The following is a 15462-nucleotide window of genomic DNA, read 5'->3' on the forward strand; positions in this document are numbered from 1 at the left end:
ATGGCCAGAGGGTAGCGCATGAATTCAAATATTCTGGTGACCTATGATTCAGCCTCCCTACATCTTTGATGGTTGGAGTCTCTAATATCTTTAGTTTCCCCATTCACCAAAAACAAGTTAATAATTTTCAGGGTGGGGGGAGCAGTCAAGGAGGGAGAGAAGGGGGTGTACCTTACAATCAATTCTTCATAAAAGTAAAGGCACTTCCCGTATTTAAATATCTCTCCTATTTCAAAATATTTCAAGGTTTCTAATTTAAAAAGTTAGTACCTGCACTGCCTTGAGCCAATGAAATTTTTAGTTCATTCTTGCAACCCTCCTTTTCTGTTAAGACTTTTTTTTTATAGTTTTGGCTTTGCTGTTTTCTTTGTGTTTCTGAATGGTGCGCCTCTCTTTCCTTTGCTGAAAACTGCTATTGCTTTATCTTCCTTCTATTCATATTCTTTTTTTCCCTTTCTTTTTGCTGCATGGAGACTCTCTGCTGTACAAGTGTAAGTATTTTTGGGGGGTACCCTTGCAGTTTCTGGCCCTACTTGTTTACATTCTCGTGCTCCATTTGATTCTGTGCTGCCTTCTAGTCTCCCAGGAGACTGGATTGTCATCCATCCGTAGTTACTGAATGAAATAGGCAGCAATTTAGAGTCAAGATTGAATTTTACAAGAAGGTTCAGCCAGCATAACAGCTGATGAATTTAAAATATCCCAGTCATATGCCTGAAAGCAAGCAGAGGATGTTGGTGAAAGAGATACAATCAAAATGTCACTTGGGTTTAAAAAACACACACATAACAAAACATATAGCTTTTTATGTAACAAAATGACAGGTTTGTTTAAATTTGCCAGTTTTTCTTTGTATCTGTTTTTGTACTATCATATCAAATCTATTAGTGGAAAGTTGGCATTATGATTAATTTCTTACATTAGAAGGACATTTACTCATCTTTTTCCTACTTGCTGATGATTTTTAAGGAAAAAAATCTATTTGGGTTTTTTTAGATTTGAAGTTGAGAAGATTGTTTTTTCATTCATTGAACCTACTTGGTAAAGTTTATGTAGTTTGAAGTAGGCAGTGTTTTAAACTGTTCTGAATATTATCAGCCTTTCCAACTGGTACATGACACATATTCCTCAGTGCTTTGGATGGGTATCTAGAATAACCATGGCATGCTTGAGCCTGATTGCCTTTGAAGCACAGGTTCTTGAGATCCAGAATTTTTACTGAAATTGAGTAGTGTAAATATATATAAATAAGTATATAGCATATATATTTATTTATGAAAAGTTCATATGAGAGCTCTATCAGTGGGGCTTAGATCACCGTTCCCTTTCATTTACATGTAATTAGTTTGCAGTCTCCTCACCAGTGGTTCCAGAACTGAAGATTTATAGACAAATAACCTATGAGAATGAATAGATTAAAGGGACAACTAGAAATAGTGAACTTCATCCCTTAGGTTGGTTTGGATAGAGTAATAGATGAAGGATTCTGGGGAAGATGTTCAAGTGAAAATATTTTTTTCAAATACAACTTGCCTACAAAAGTAAACAGATCAAAATGAAATGGAAACTCAAGAACAACAGTATAGATCTTCACTTGAAAAGTTATTTTTGTCAGTACCCATGCCTCTTGCATATGCTTCTGTTTCAGGATTTTTATGGCTGCCAAGTGTGCATGGTTGATTATAGTGAGACTGCTCACTGTGGGACAGTGGGGAAAATATATGGAAAATAAACTTTTACTTTCAGTTAATATATAAGGCTCTATAGTGAATATAAGCAATATGAGCTTTTAAAAATGTAATAAGTTAGGGGTCAATTGAAAAGTCATATTCTTCCAAGAAGATGTTAATTAATCTATAGAAACCAGGCCATTTGCAAATGGACAGTTGCCTCTGACCAAGTGAGTGAAAAAAAACTAGTAAGGGTTCTTCAAAATCCAGTGAAATGTCACCATGTTTTGGAAGATGGTTGTAAGAGACAAAGATGTGATATTGTTACCTGCAACTGTAATAAACATAATGAAGCAAAATAATGACACTTATTTTATTCAGTCTTCAAGAATTTAACTTTGACAAATTAGGAACATAAAGATGGCCCAGTATATAGTACTTGAAGAAGGATTTCTTTTTCTTTTTTTTTTTCTTTGTAAGATCAGAACCATTGATCCTAATAACCTTAAAGATTTGTTATGGAATTGGACAGGACCATTAAAGACATAAACAAATCTGTTTGCAAATGGGGCAGTTTCTGTATTTGGCATATAAATTATATACACAGTCCTCATTTTATGAAAATTTGCATTGTACCAATTTGACTTTACCAAAGAATTCTGGTAGAAATCCATATTCCAAAAAGTATTATGAAAAGTCCTTACACAATAGATAGAGATAGTGTAAATGGTGGTGGAAAGATGAGAAACAGTTCTAACTCAGTTCCCACATGTCTGCAGACAGTGAGTGATACTGTGTCTCTCCCTCTATTCAATAGCAATTATTATATTTTTACCATGGGCTGGCTGTAAATATACTCTTGAGGGGGAAAGTGAACCATCTCATAAGCATAAGCCAATAGACTTGGAAATGAAAAAATTCAGAGGAGGACAAAAATTGTCAACTATAGCACATGAACTTGGTGTGTGCACTTTAGACTTGGTGTGGACTGTGATCATAATAAGGGATACATGAGTAAATGTGCATACAAAAGGTAGTGTTTGCAAGAGGTTGACTTATCTGTCAAAACAAAGAGAAGGTGTTACTCTAGAGGTGGAGAAAATATTAACTATGTGGATAGAAGACCAGATTCAGAAGAATATTCCTTTAAACTTTAAGATAATTCAATCCAAGGCTCAAAATCCCTTTGAAAAGGTAAAGTACCCTGAAAGACCACAAGTATTTACAGCAAGTGGTGGTTGGTTTGCATGATTTTAAAATCGTGCAGGATTTCATGTGTCAGGAGAGGCTACTAGTGCAGGTACTGAAGCAGCAAAAGAAGATCCCAGAATTTCTGCAAAAAAGTAATAAATGAAGATCTCTACCGGTAGGCCAGAGCCAATGTTTAATGTTGCTGAAACTGACCTGTTTTGTGAAAGAATACCATCTTGAACCTACATCTCTCAGTAGAGGAAAAAACTATGTTGTGGGAATAAAGCTTCAAAAAATAAGAGTTATTCTTCTTGGAGAGAATGTAAATTTAATTGCAAGTTAAAACCTATTCGTCACTAAAAACTTATTTCCATATTATTCATTTTTGTAATAGAGTAATATTTTAAAACCAAAACCCCAAATCATGTTTTCTTCTGCATTTCTCTTCCCACTGTTCTTTCCCTTGATGTGGACAGCTTTCTTTCTCATAAAGTTTTGAGTGATAATACTGTATAACCCAGTGGAATTGCTGGTCAGCTAGGGAGGGGGGAGAATAAAAGGAGAGGGAGAGAACATGAATCATGTAACCATGGGAAAATATTTTTATAAAAATAAAGAGAAAAAAACCCTATTCTTGTGCACCACTCAAAAAATCCCAGAGAAGGGAATCAACAAGGCATTGCTACCTATAACCCTTACCATTTTTGAACAATGGTTTATGCATTCCTTCATTCCTGAAGTTTTGTAATGATAATACTGTTCCTTTCAAGATTCTACTTATTTTGGATAATGCATCTGGCCTCTCTTCCCAACTAGATGATTTTAATGAAAATGTAAAAGTGATCTACCTTTCCCCGACCATCATCACATTATTACAACCTTGTGAAAATTTTCAAGGTGTATTATTTATGTATTTCATTTGCCCTGGCAATTACAGATTTGAGTGTGGATAAGAATGACATTGAAAGGTTTCTGGAAGTCCCATAATAATTACAATGCAATCTGGAATGTTGCCAAGGCACAGGAATATGTACTAGAAGCATGGTATGAAGAGAGTCTATTTTATTAAAGTGCACCCACTGTTTATTCCTGATTTTCATGAATTTGATGAAAGATGAAATATTCAAAACAAGTGAATAACAAGATTATAAAATTAGCACATGAATTGGAGCTAGAAATGGATAATATTGTGGAGAAATTGATTGAGTCTCATGGAGAAGAAATATCCAATGATTGAGCTGCTAGCTGCAAAGATTGCAGAAGAAAAGAAGCTTCACATCCTGAGGTCAAAACAAAAAGGTTCACAATGAAACAACTGGCAGAAGCATTTCATTATTTGAGTGAATTATTTTCTTGTATCAAAAAGATGAATCCAAATATTTCAAGGTTTTTATAAACTCAAAGACTAGTTGAAGATAATTTTGCTTATCATCAGATAGATGAGGAAAAAGAGAGAACCACTGCCCAAATAGCTTTCAATAGCTTCACAAAAAAGTTATGCAACCAACCACCAGTGGTTAAAGCTAGGTGCTGTGAGTGGTGAAGGAGAAACATATTCCCCATCTGTGGTAACTGTTGCATAGAACTATGCATGCTTCATCATTAACTTTACCTTTCCATTTCATTATTATTTTTGTGATTATAGTACAGTATTTAATATATCTATATTTGATATATTTCATGACTTAAGTAAAGCTATTATTTTGTGTATGTCTTTATTGTATAGGCTACATAAAAATTTTATTTTAAAAAGTTCTGTGGAATGGCCCACTTTAGTAAGGCAAGAAGTGTCTATGCATAACTCTATGCCAAGAAAATGTACATTTATGGGTTTTAAGTTATTTCTTTCTGTGGAGCATTTTTATAAGGTAATTATCCATTTTGTTAAGGTTTTACCAATAGAGAGAATAGTACCAGGTCCTTTTCCCATATGGCAGCCCTAAAGAGTTTGTCTGGTGATTCTGTTTTTTTCTACTACTAACACAACCCCCCTCAAAACAGTAATAGCAATACTAACAAAAACAGGAGCAAAATCCAAAGTCTATCTTCTTCTCCCCCTTAAACTAAACCCTCAGTTTTATTGTTAGATTCTGACTTTTCTCAGTATCCATCCTTCCTTGTTCTTGAGTCTCTGAAGAAGGTCACCAGGCAATTATGTCCTCTGCCATCTTCCAGCCAACTGCAGAGATTTCTCCTGAGAATCAACCATAGATGCCTTACTAAATAGGATATATCCAAGACACCAGAAAGTTTATCATGGTCATTGACAGGTTGTAGCTCTGAGCAGAAATACTACATATGGACTGTTTAAAGGCATTTATCTTGTAAATTAATTTCTGCTGAAGAGACCTGAATTGTATATATGCCTCTTGGGTTCCTAATCTCTGAAGTCTAACCCTGGAATGTATTTATTTACCAAGCCAAACTTCTGGGGGAGAGGGAAAAACAATTAGAATGGTTCATCTCATGACCAGCCTCAAGATAATGATGCTTTTTTAGAATCACAAAAGACTTTTCTTTATAAGGAACTGATTTGACTTGGCATCATATTGACATATTTTAACAGAATAGCAACCAAAACAGCCAATTTTACTATTACTTGCCATGTTGACTGACTTATAACTAAAAATGATCATTCCTCTTCCTTCCCCACTTCTCTTCCAAATAAATATTAGCAACAAGATACACTTTTTAAAAAAGTAAATGTGTTGTTGAAGCTGAAGTTGTTTCCATCAAGCCTGTATTCAGAGGATGCCATTTCATTCAATTAAAATATTGAATTAAGAGGGTCTTGTTTTTATTGGAATTGAGGTACTAATTCTGCCGTGACATGGAAGTTCACAAACTGAGTTAATTCTTTCAACATTGAATCATCTTTTATTTCTCAAACTAATTTGCAGTTTGTCTGTGTATGGGGTTTGTTTGTTTTTTTAATCCTAAAATTCACAAGTATCTCTATAATAGTACAGTGTGGAGGAAAGAAGATTAGGCTAAGGAATTCCTTCCTACTCTTGCCTCTATCCCTTTAGCTGTGTGATCTTGGTCAAATAAAATCAGATTAGGCCCAAAGTTCTGTAAAATGAGAGGAGGACATCCAATGATCTCAGAATCCTTCCTGAGTTTTTAATTTAATTTTTAAAATTTTTTAAAATGTTTTAATTAATTTTTAAATTAATTTTAATCTTTAAATTAATAATTCTATATACTACTCACAATAATAAAGGTGATGATAAATAATTCACCCTTCTATAGCACCTTAGAGAGATTCATCAGTTTATCTTCAACTACTCTTTTGATGAGTGACTAGGTAGTTCTTTATCACTTCAAGTGAACAATGTGTTCAGAACCTGATGTTCAAATTTATCAGTTAAGGAGAAAAATGCTTGTAGGAAAAGGTGTCTGTTTTTATGGTCTTTTTGATAAAAGGACAAGGAATTAGGATAATATACTGAGCATGACAGCACATAGAAGCCATGTAATTCTAGGATGAGTTTCATTTGATTATATTACGTAGCCAAAGAAAAATGAGAAGTGCAAAAAAAAAAAAAGCCAAGGCAGAATTGAGAAAGGTTAGCTACTTAAAGATTTTAATCAGATACTCAGTTTTCTTATCTAAATAATGAGGGAGTTGAATTACATGACCTGTGAGGTGCCTTTTAGTTTGAGATGTGTGATCCTGTGATTAAGCTGAATTTATTAAATTGCTCACATGATAAGCTGTTAGTAAATGACTTTGTCTTGAATCCCTCACAATTGATTTCTGTTGTGTTTAGTCTTACACACTTTATGCATTATGGTAGTCTCATGCATAGCTTGGATTGAAAAGGATGCATCTCATTGATATTGTTCTCAAAGTTTTAGTGTAAAAGACTTCAATTCTGCTTGGGAAATATTTGTATGAATGTAGTTGTACAAATGCCTTAATACAAAGTATGGAGAGAAAATTGTACAAATTTGAAAAATTGTTACTTTTCCCCAACATGGAATAATACTTTCAGTTCAAGCAAAGTCACTAAACCATTCCCAGAGGAAACAAACAAATTTTTCTCATGAGATTAAAACTTACCAATAAATATTTCTAAACATTGTGGGATAATTTTTCTGTACTTACCTTTATAAGTGTTTTTCTCTCCTTTGGTTGCTAGATGACTCCTAAATCCAAAAGGAAAAGTATCCATAGTCGAATGCTCCGACCTGTTTCCAGGGCCTTTGGTAAGTTTATATATCCTTATTTTTATTAGTACATTAACAATACCTACTTCTTATTTATACAGCCCTTCAACCCAAGCTTCTCAAACTACTTTATAGACAGAAATGCGGTCTTCTTCATGATGCATCTTACATGTCCCTGTTTTTTGGTTGGGAAATATAGAGGAACAAGAGAAGGGCATGGGTGATTTGCCTGGTATTACATTGCAAGGTTTTAGCTGGCATTGCCACCTTTTATCAACAAATGAATGCTCCTCGAGTCAATAGAACACCTATCACTGTGCCTTGAACACAGTAAGTGCTTGATAAATGCTTGTTGAATACAATGAGAATGAATCAAAATTACTTTCTGATCTTGGTTGTTGTTTAGTGATTTTAATCATGTCCAACCCTTTATGACCCTCTTGACAAAGATACCAGGAATGGTTTGCCATCTTCTCCAACTCATTTTAAAGATAAAGAATTGGAACACAGTTAAACAACTTTCCTAGAGCCACACAGATAGTCTAGATTTGAACTGAGGAAGATGGCTCTTCTTGACAGGCGCTCTAAACATTCTACCACCTAGCTGTCCTTTTTTGTCTTTAGGCATTGATAAATGTGATGTTTAATCTTTGTTGCTTTCTTTAAGAAATGGAGTTTGATCTCGATAAAGCCCTGGAAGAAGTTCCAATTCACATAGAGGACCCACCTTTCCCATCCATCAGACAGGAGAAGAGGGCTTCAGGATTCATCTCAGAGCTGCCTTCTGAGGAAGGGAAGAAGCTGGAGCATTTCACTAAGTTAAGGCCAAAACGGAATAAAAAACAGCAACCTACCCAAACAGCAGTAAGTTCTTTTGCATAATTGTACCATCACTTCTCTTCTTTTTCACCTCAAGTATATGATATTAATAAAACATTTCATAAAGAGTTATAGGTTAAGGGTTAAGATGTAGGGTTTGGAATGGTAGAGAAGTAAAGATCAAAAGTGAGATCCACAGCAAATGAACATTCATTAGCACTTACAGGCACTTTTTTAAAAACTGAGGGAAATAAATCTTAGAGCAGCTAATTTGATAATTGAGAATTGTCTTGATCCTCTCAGCCTCCTCTTTGTCCTTACCTCAATCTCTGGTTCTTCAATACCTCTCTCTATTGCCAGTCTGTAGCATCCTTGTTCTGGGAATAACTTCACATTCCTGTACTTGTTCAGTCATATCTGACTCTTCATGACTTTTGGGGGGGTTTTCTTGGTAAAGATACTGGAGTGGTTTGCCATTTCCTTCTCCAGTTCATTTTACAGATGAAAAAACTGAGACAAAGAGGGTTTAAGTGCCTTACTCGGGATTACACAGCTAGTGAGTATCTGACACCAGATTCAAACCCAGGAAGAAAAGTTTTCCTAACTCCCCAGTCTGACACTCTACCCATTATACCACTTAGCTGCCTTTTTACATAGAGTAGGTGCTGAGTAAACATTGAATTATTATCCCATTATCCATTTCAGTTTGTAAAAGCCAGCTTCTAGAGGCTGCTTCTTTCTCCTAGATACCGCCACCACGTGGATATTTTTGCCTCAGGATCTCCTGGCTAAAACTGTGAATTAGCATAACTGCCATTGTGGCTGGCCAGCCTTGGCACTTGACAGCCCCGGAAAGTTGTAAGGGAAACAGATAATAATAACAAATCCAGTTTGTTAATCAACAATCTCCCAAGGCTCCCTATCACCTCCAGGATCAGACACACAATCCTCTATTTGACATTCAAATCCCTTCATAAGCAAGCCCTGCTCCTCTACCTAGCTAGTATTCTTATATCTTACTCGCCTCCATGGACTGTCGATCCAGTGACCCTGACCTCCTTGCTGCCACACAAACAAAACACCTTCTGTCTTAGCTCTGGGCACTTTCCCTGGCTAGATGACCACTTAGCCCAGTGCCCAGAACATCACAGGTAAATAATAAATATTTATTAACTCAGAGATATTTCTTTGATTGAGCCAAGTTGCTTCTCTGCAGTTCAAGACTCATTTGTCAGGCAGTGGATGCAAAACACAGCAGACAAAAAATTGAAGATACTTTTCCTCCACTGTTCATGTGTACCTGATATTCATGACAAATCACCAGACATTAATAACATTTGGCCATTTGTCTCTATGTTTGACACAACCACTAAGTACACATTTCCTTCATGATGCTCTCAGCTCATTTGTATGAAGCAGTAATAATGTGACACTGTCACTGACCCCAGTAAACTTACTGAGCAGAATTTGGCATGTGGATTTTCTGTAGAAGACCAGCATGTGCTTTTTGTATAATCTTGAACTTGAATCGTGCAAGGGCTGTCAATCATCTCTTCTTTCAGTGTTCCATCTTTTCCTTTGCAACCTGCCCTTACAATGGCTTAAGCTAAAGAAAGTATTTCACAAGAAGCTATTCTCATTTTTTCAGGTTTGTGCTGCTACCCCTGCCCCTCATGATGGAGAACAGAATGGCCTTATGGGAAGAGTGGATGAAGGGGTAGATGAATTTTTTACCAAGAAAGTGACCAAAATGGATTCCAAGTAAGTTTATAGCAGTCAAAAAAAAATGCACTTGTCAAGAATCACTTTAATTACCAATAATTGCAGTTAAATTTGCTGTATTCCAAGGGCAAATAAGAATATATTAATTTCTTAACCAGCATGTGACAGTAGGAATAATGTGTTTACACTACAGAATTCATCAGTGTATAATTTTTTTATAAACCTTTCTTACCAAACGTGAGGAATCTCCTAGATTGAAATACCTTTTAGCATTAGGTTAATGTATACACTGTCTACATTTTAGTTGAAAGTTGTGAGTAAGTGGAAATTTTCTTCCTTTGAACTATATTCCCCACAATTTCTTTTTTATTTCTCATCATCCTTTTCCCTTCATTTACCTGCATCTTTATGTTATTGTTTATAACTTTCTGTGACTCTTCCCTTTTTCTTCTTTCTCAAGATCACGACTTGAGTTAGCTCCTTTTTAACTCTACTTTTTATTTTAATAAATTTTATAAATATACTTGAGTTATTGTATATTAATTTTAATTCTCATAGCTGGTATACAATTGAAAGACAATTATAGAATCATTAACTTTTAGAGTTGAAAGGGACCTCAATGGAAATCTAATCCAATCTCTAACCAAAAGGAATTGCCAGTGTAACATACTTGACAAAAGGTCCTTTGCTTAAAGGTTATCTAGAAGGAAGAACTTACTACTCCCAGGGCAGCCCATTCCATTTTGGGGGTTCTCCTAATTGCTAAAAAGTTTTTTTCTTGACAAAAATATTTTTTCTTGCTCAAGGATATTCTCAGACCTGAGCACTTTACTTCAGATAATGGTCTTAATGAAGCTGTGGCTCCCCCAAAAGTGTGGAATGGCAGGAGTCGGCATCCTACTGAATATTAAATACATCCATTTCCATAGAGTTTTGTTCCTGGCATATTGCAGTCAATGGGCCTCCACTCTTCTAGTGGTGTTGGGACTTAGGGAAGGGTAGGAGTTTGGGCAGGTATGACTCCATTAGCATCATTTGTAATCATCTTGGAGAGTTAGACAATATAGGATTAGAGGGATTCAAAGGATTGGATATGGGCCCAGATGAAGATAAGGGGAGTCCCTTCCTATGTTGTAGTAAAAATAATGTAACACTACTTTACAAAGCCTTTCTTCACAATAACCTCAAATACTGCCAATATTATTACAGATGAGTAAACTGAGGCTCGAAGGAGCTAATGCCCAGAATTGCAGACCTATTAAATAGCAGAATTAGAATTAGGTCTTCCTCAGTGCTCTTTGTACTACACTGTGAAATTCAAGGGGATAGAAGAAACCAGAAGCTGAGATAGGTCAGGATCTGGAGGTTTTTGAAGTTCCAGAATGTAAAAGAGAGATACCAGGTGAAAAAGGAAGAATTCAAGCCAGGGAAATCTAAGTTAAATCAGGAATCAATGATCCCAAAATGGAAAGAAAAAATGAATGAATGAACGAAATAAAAAGAGGGTCATTGAGGGTTTTTTAATTTTTAGAGAAGAGATCAGAAGAAGGTCAATAGGAAATAGGCAAGCAGAACAGCCTTGAATATTCATTAAATATAAATTCAATAATATTGTACTTATATGCATTTAAAAGGAAAACAAGCTATATGTAATACAGACTTAAAGTTCTACTTTTTGTGTAGAAATATTCATCTCATCCAGTGTTTCAGTTTGGACATTTTTTAAACAAGCACCAAAATTCATAACTTTCTGTTTCAGTTCAGACAATGATTTTCTTTGCTATTTTAATCCTTTAATACATTTATGCCTCACTTTTCCAATCTTGGAAAGATGAAGATCTTAACTGCTCCCTATTCCTTATAACTTTGGGGGACTCACACTCCTTAGATGGAGAAATGAAGGTTAAAGGCAGTGAGGAAAGGGTTGATGAAAATGGCTTTCTTCACTATTCACAGAGTCCCTGAATTGCTTGAGGGAGATAAAATGGAAATCTCTCCTCAGTGAAGGTTTGCCCCTTGGTGGCTGTGCCAATCCTCAAGGGTGGCAGGGAAGTCTTCTACAGGGAGAGGTATGAGGGACCTCAATCCAGATATGCACTGCTTTGGGGCAATCACAACCCTCCCCATTGTGTCTTTTTGAAAACTGGCAACAAAATGGAATCTGCCAATGGGCTTACTATCTAGATGTAAATAAGCAAGATTGGATTCACTCTCTGATTGCTTATTTGATTTAATTGTTGATTGGGGCAAAGGGCAAAGGTTAGAGGGGTTGTAGGTCGCCCTAAATCTTTTTTCTAAATAATCTAATTACTGAAGTAAAAAGTTTACTTGTAGGCAGGGGAGAGGTAGAATAGAGGAGAGAGCACTGCTCACTGATTTGAGTCCAGTATCTCAATAGTTCATGGAATGAAAGTCTTCAGAGAAATTTAGGTTTGTTGACAGGAACTAGATGATGTTTTAAACAGGAACCCATGATAAGATTTCTGTCAGTGTCAGAAATCTCCACAGGTGTCTTGAAAATGGCCCAGAGAAACAGCTCCTTCTTCCACTCCCTTCTGTGTCTCAGCACTCAAGACCCCCTCATCAGGAGAATTTCCCAGAAGTCCTTGTTTAGTTTCTAACTGTTGTTTCTATATTCTAATTTCCTCCAATGGTTAATTTTTTGTTTTTTTTTTTGTCCTACTCCCCTTCATTACTCCCTTTTAAGTCCTCAGTAAAGCTGTTATGTCACCAGCAGCTTCTATGTTGTTATTTTGCATTGTACTTGAATTTTATTGTTCCAACTAACCAGGGATTAATGTCTTGGTTTGGATTTGTAGGAGATCATCTGCAAAAGCTTCAGATTCTCATGATTCAAGTGAAGGAGGAGATGAAAAGAAAAAACGGGATTCTCGGAAAAGTGGATTTCTCAATTTAATCAAGTCACGATCGAAATCTGAGCGCCCACAAACTGTCCTGGTCATTGAGGAGCCTTCGTCTCCAAAAGGAGCAGTCAAAAACCCTGCTGTGGACACCCCCAAGAAGGATATAAAGCCAGTGGAGCAGAATGGAAGCACGGAACGGACAGAAGAGTTAAAAACACCAGACTCACTTGAGGATAATCAAATGGAGGAAGTTGGAAGGATAGAACGGAGTGATAGTAAGAGCAGCCCCCAGGGAGGGCGAAGGTATGGAGTTCAGGTGATGGGTAGTGGCCTGCTAGCAGAAATGAAAGCCAAGCAGGAAAGAAGAGCAGCTTCTGCCCAAAAGGTAAGGGAAAGAGGATACCTTTTCAGCCTGATTGATTTTTCGTTACAGTAGAATGCTGAAGTTGAATGGAAAAATACAGAAATACCATGCAATACAAATCCATAAAATAAAAAGCTATATGAACCCTTAATTCCTCTTATGGATTTTGGATAGTAAGCTTTTACATAAAGAAGGGACACAGAACAGAAAAACTCCCAAAGTCCAAAATGTCCTGGTAGATCATTAGCATGTAAAGTGTGGGCATTTTCACAAGAGAATGTGTTTTGTCTGTGGCATAAGAATTCTATTCTTTAGGAACATGCTTAAGTCTTGGGGAAAGAATTTGAGAAACACAAATGGGATTATAATGGTCATCAGAGCTCAGTTATAATATAAAGATGGTTGAAACCAAGGCAATTATAATTGCAAGGGTAACCATCTGCCTTTTGGCCATTTCATAATTTCCTCTCCATCTTAAACATTAAAATTGTTTAGTATGGCCTGGATTTCAAAAACCAAAAAAGGAGGGGAGTAAGGGGGGAGTCAAGTTAAATTGTTACTAGAGTCTGGGTTAGTCAAATGATTGACAGCTGAATTTTTACTGTCCTTTTAATGGGGGAGAGTAAATTTTGTTTTCTTTTTCTTTTTTTTTAAGCCTTACTTTTTGTTTTAGAGTCAATACTGTATATTGGTTCCAAGGCAGAAGATCAGAAAGGACTAGGCAATGAGGGTTAAGTGACTTACCCAGGGTCACAAAACTAAGTGTCTGAGGGCAGATTCAAACCTTGGACCTCCCATCTCTAGGCCTGGCTCTCAATCCACTGAACCACCTAGCTGCCCCCTAAATTTTGTTTTCTGACAACTTCCATGGTGACCAGAAAAATCTCAAAATAAAACCTACATGCACTAAAGTGTTCAAAAAAACTAGCTTAAAATAGTAATTTATTTTGAAAACATTTTAAGGAAATGGATAAAGAAGGACATCTTTCCTCTGGTTACAAAAAAGCATTGAACTCCCTTTTGATAGTTGAGATGGCTCAAACTAGTCTGAGAGGTCTTAGATTTTATATTATCATTGAGTTTTTAAGTTTGTTTTTTTTTCTTGTAGTGAACAGAAGGGAATGGTTTCCTTCTACTTGACTTAAAATATCAGTAAAATAAGTACATTATGTGGTTCAGTAGAAAGAGCTTATCACTGGAAAACCTGGGTTTTGTGTCCCAGATCTACCTTTGAAATAACTGTATAACTATAAAGTGCTAAACAAATTGAAGTTACTGTTTGTTATAAACAGCTCAGTGAACAGTTCAGCTGAAGTCACTCTCAAATAAGCACCATGTATCTTAAATGGTGGTGCAATCTGCAGACAATAATAGGGATGATACCACGTGTCTCCAGATTGATCAGAATTCTGAATAAATCCTCACTTGAATGCATGTGTATCCTGGGTCAGATAGCCAAGACGCTGCCTGAATTCTCATCTATTCTCATACGTTTCTTTAAAATAAGAAGACATTTACTGTTTTCACTCACAAGCTGCTCTTGTTTCATCACAGCCGCTAATGATGAACAGCTGCACTTTGGATGGAAAAATGGCAAATGCTGGTTTTGTTTTTATATGGTTTCTGATGTGTAAATTGCCTCAAAGCTACAAAATAAATATGAATTGGTGTCTGCATTTGCATAAGGCTCACACTAATGATCTCTTGGCTCCATCTAGTGTTTGCAAAACTTACTATTTAAGAAGTAGATGAATAGATATTTAAGCCATACCTCTTCATAATTCAGGAGTAGGAAATCCGTCTTAGCATATTCACCAACAACGTAACTATTTGTAAATCTTAATATTATATGGTGTTAAGCTAGGGACATTGGAAACTTAAAGTTGTTTTTAGATATTCTAGTGAAAAAATAAATTATCATCCTCTAATATAAATATTTAACTAGGCATTCTCTCTTAAGATATGTCTGAAAATACTGAGAAATCTTGATGTTAAGATATATGTTTCAAGATCTACTTATTTTAATACTAAGATAGCTATCTGAAAGCATTAAGAAATTTTACAGAGGACAGCAAAACTGTATTTCACACACATAAAAAAAACTATTTCACTTGTCAATTAATTAATTAATGATTTGAGGTACAAATTACCAGGCACAGAGTAGCTACATATCCATTTTTCATGTTCACAACACGTAGAGAACTATATAAAGTGAAGCTATCATAAACAAAACAATCTGATTCAGGGCTAAATAGTCATTATCAAGGCTGAGTTATCCCCACCCTTCTAAGAATCAATCCTTAAAATCTTGATAATCCTAATTCTACTTGAGAAAATCTAGAAATAAAAACAGTGTTGGGGGACAAGTGGGGGGGGGCAGGTTTGATCATTCCAGGATCACTGCTTATATGCTCTTTTTATGTTAAGTGCCCATGATCCTGCATAAGGAGAGCTATAGAAATAACAACCCCTTCCATTTATAAGCTAATAAAACATTAGAACATAGGCAGGGGGGACCAAGAGACTATTTAAGCTCATTGTGTTAGGGTTTATTCTGTTCCTGTCTATTCCATGGCTTCCTGGTAGTTTTAGAACCTCAGATTTGAAAGGGTCTCAAAGCCATCTAAACCTGTTAGCTGAACAAGATTCTTCTCTACAA

The 15462-nt window shown here is 35.9% G+C and overlaps 1 protein-coding gene across 4 annotated transcripts in view; it reads left to right on the forward strand.

Annotated features, from left to right (window-relative positions):
• CARMIL1 (capping protein regulator and myosin 1 linker 1) overlaps positions 1–15462 on the forward strand; it is a 395350-nt gene that overhangs the window by 360327 nt on the left and 19561 nt on the right. For all 4 annotated transcript variants that reach the window (XM_001366559.5, XM_007487849.3, XM_007487850.3 and 1 more), the window contains exons 30-33: positions 7007–7073; positions 7702–7898; positions 9502–9614; positions 12395–12824. In XM_001366559.5, the coding sequence (XP_001366596.1) occupies positions 7007–7073; positions 7702–7898; positions 9502–9614; positions 12395–12824 (807 nt within the window). The remainder of the gene's footprint in view (positions 1–7006; positions 7074–7701; positions 7899–9501; positions 9615–12394; positions 12825–15462) is intronic.

This window comes from Monodelphis domestica, chromosome 3 (assembly GCF_027887165.1).
Source record: "Monodelphis domestica isolate mMonDom1 chromosome 3, mMonDom1.pri, whole genome shotgun sequence".
In the NCBI taxonomy this organism is placed as follows: domain Eukaryota; kingdom Metazoa; phylum Chordata; class Mammalia; order Didelphimorphia; family Didelphidae; genus Monodelphis; species Monodelphis domestica.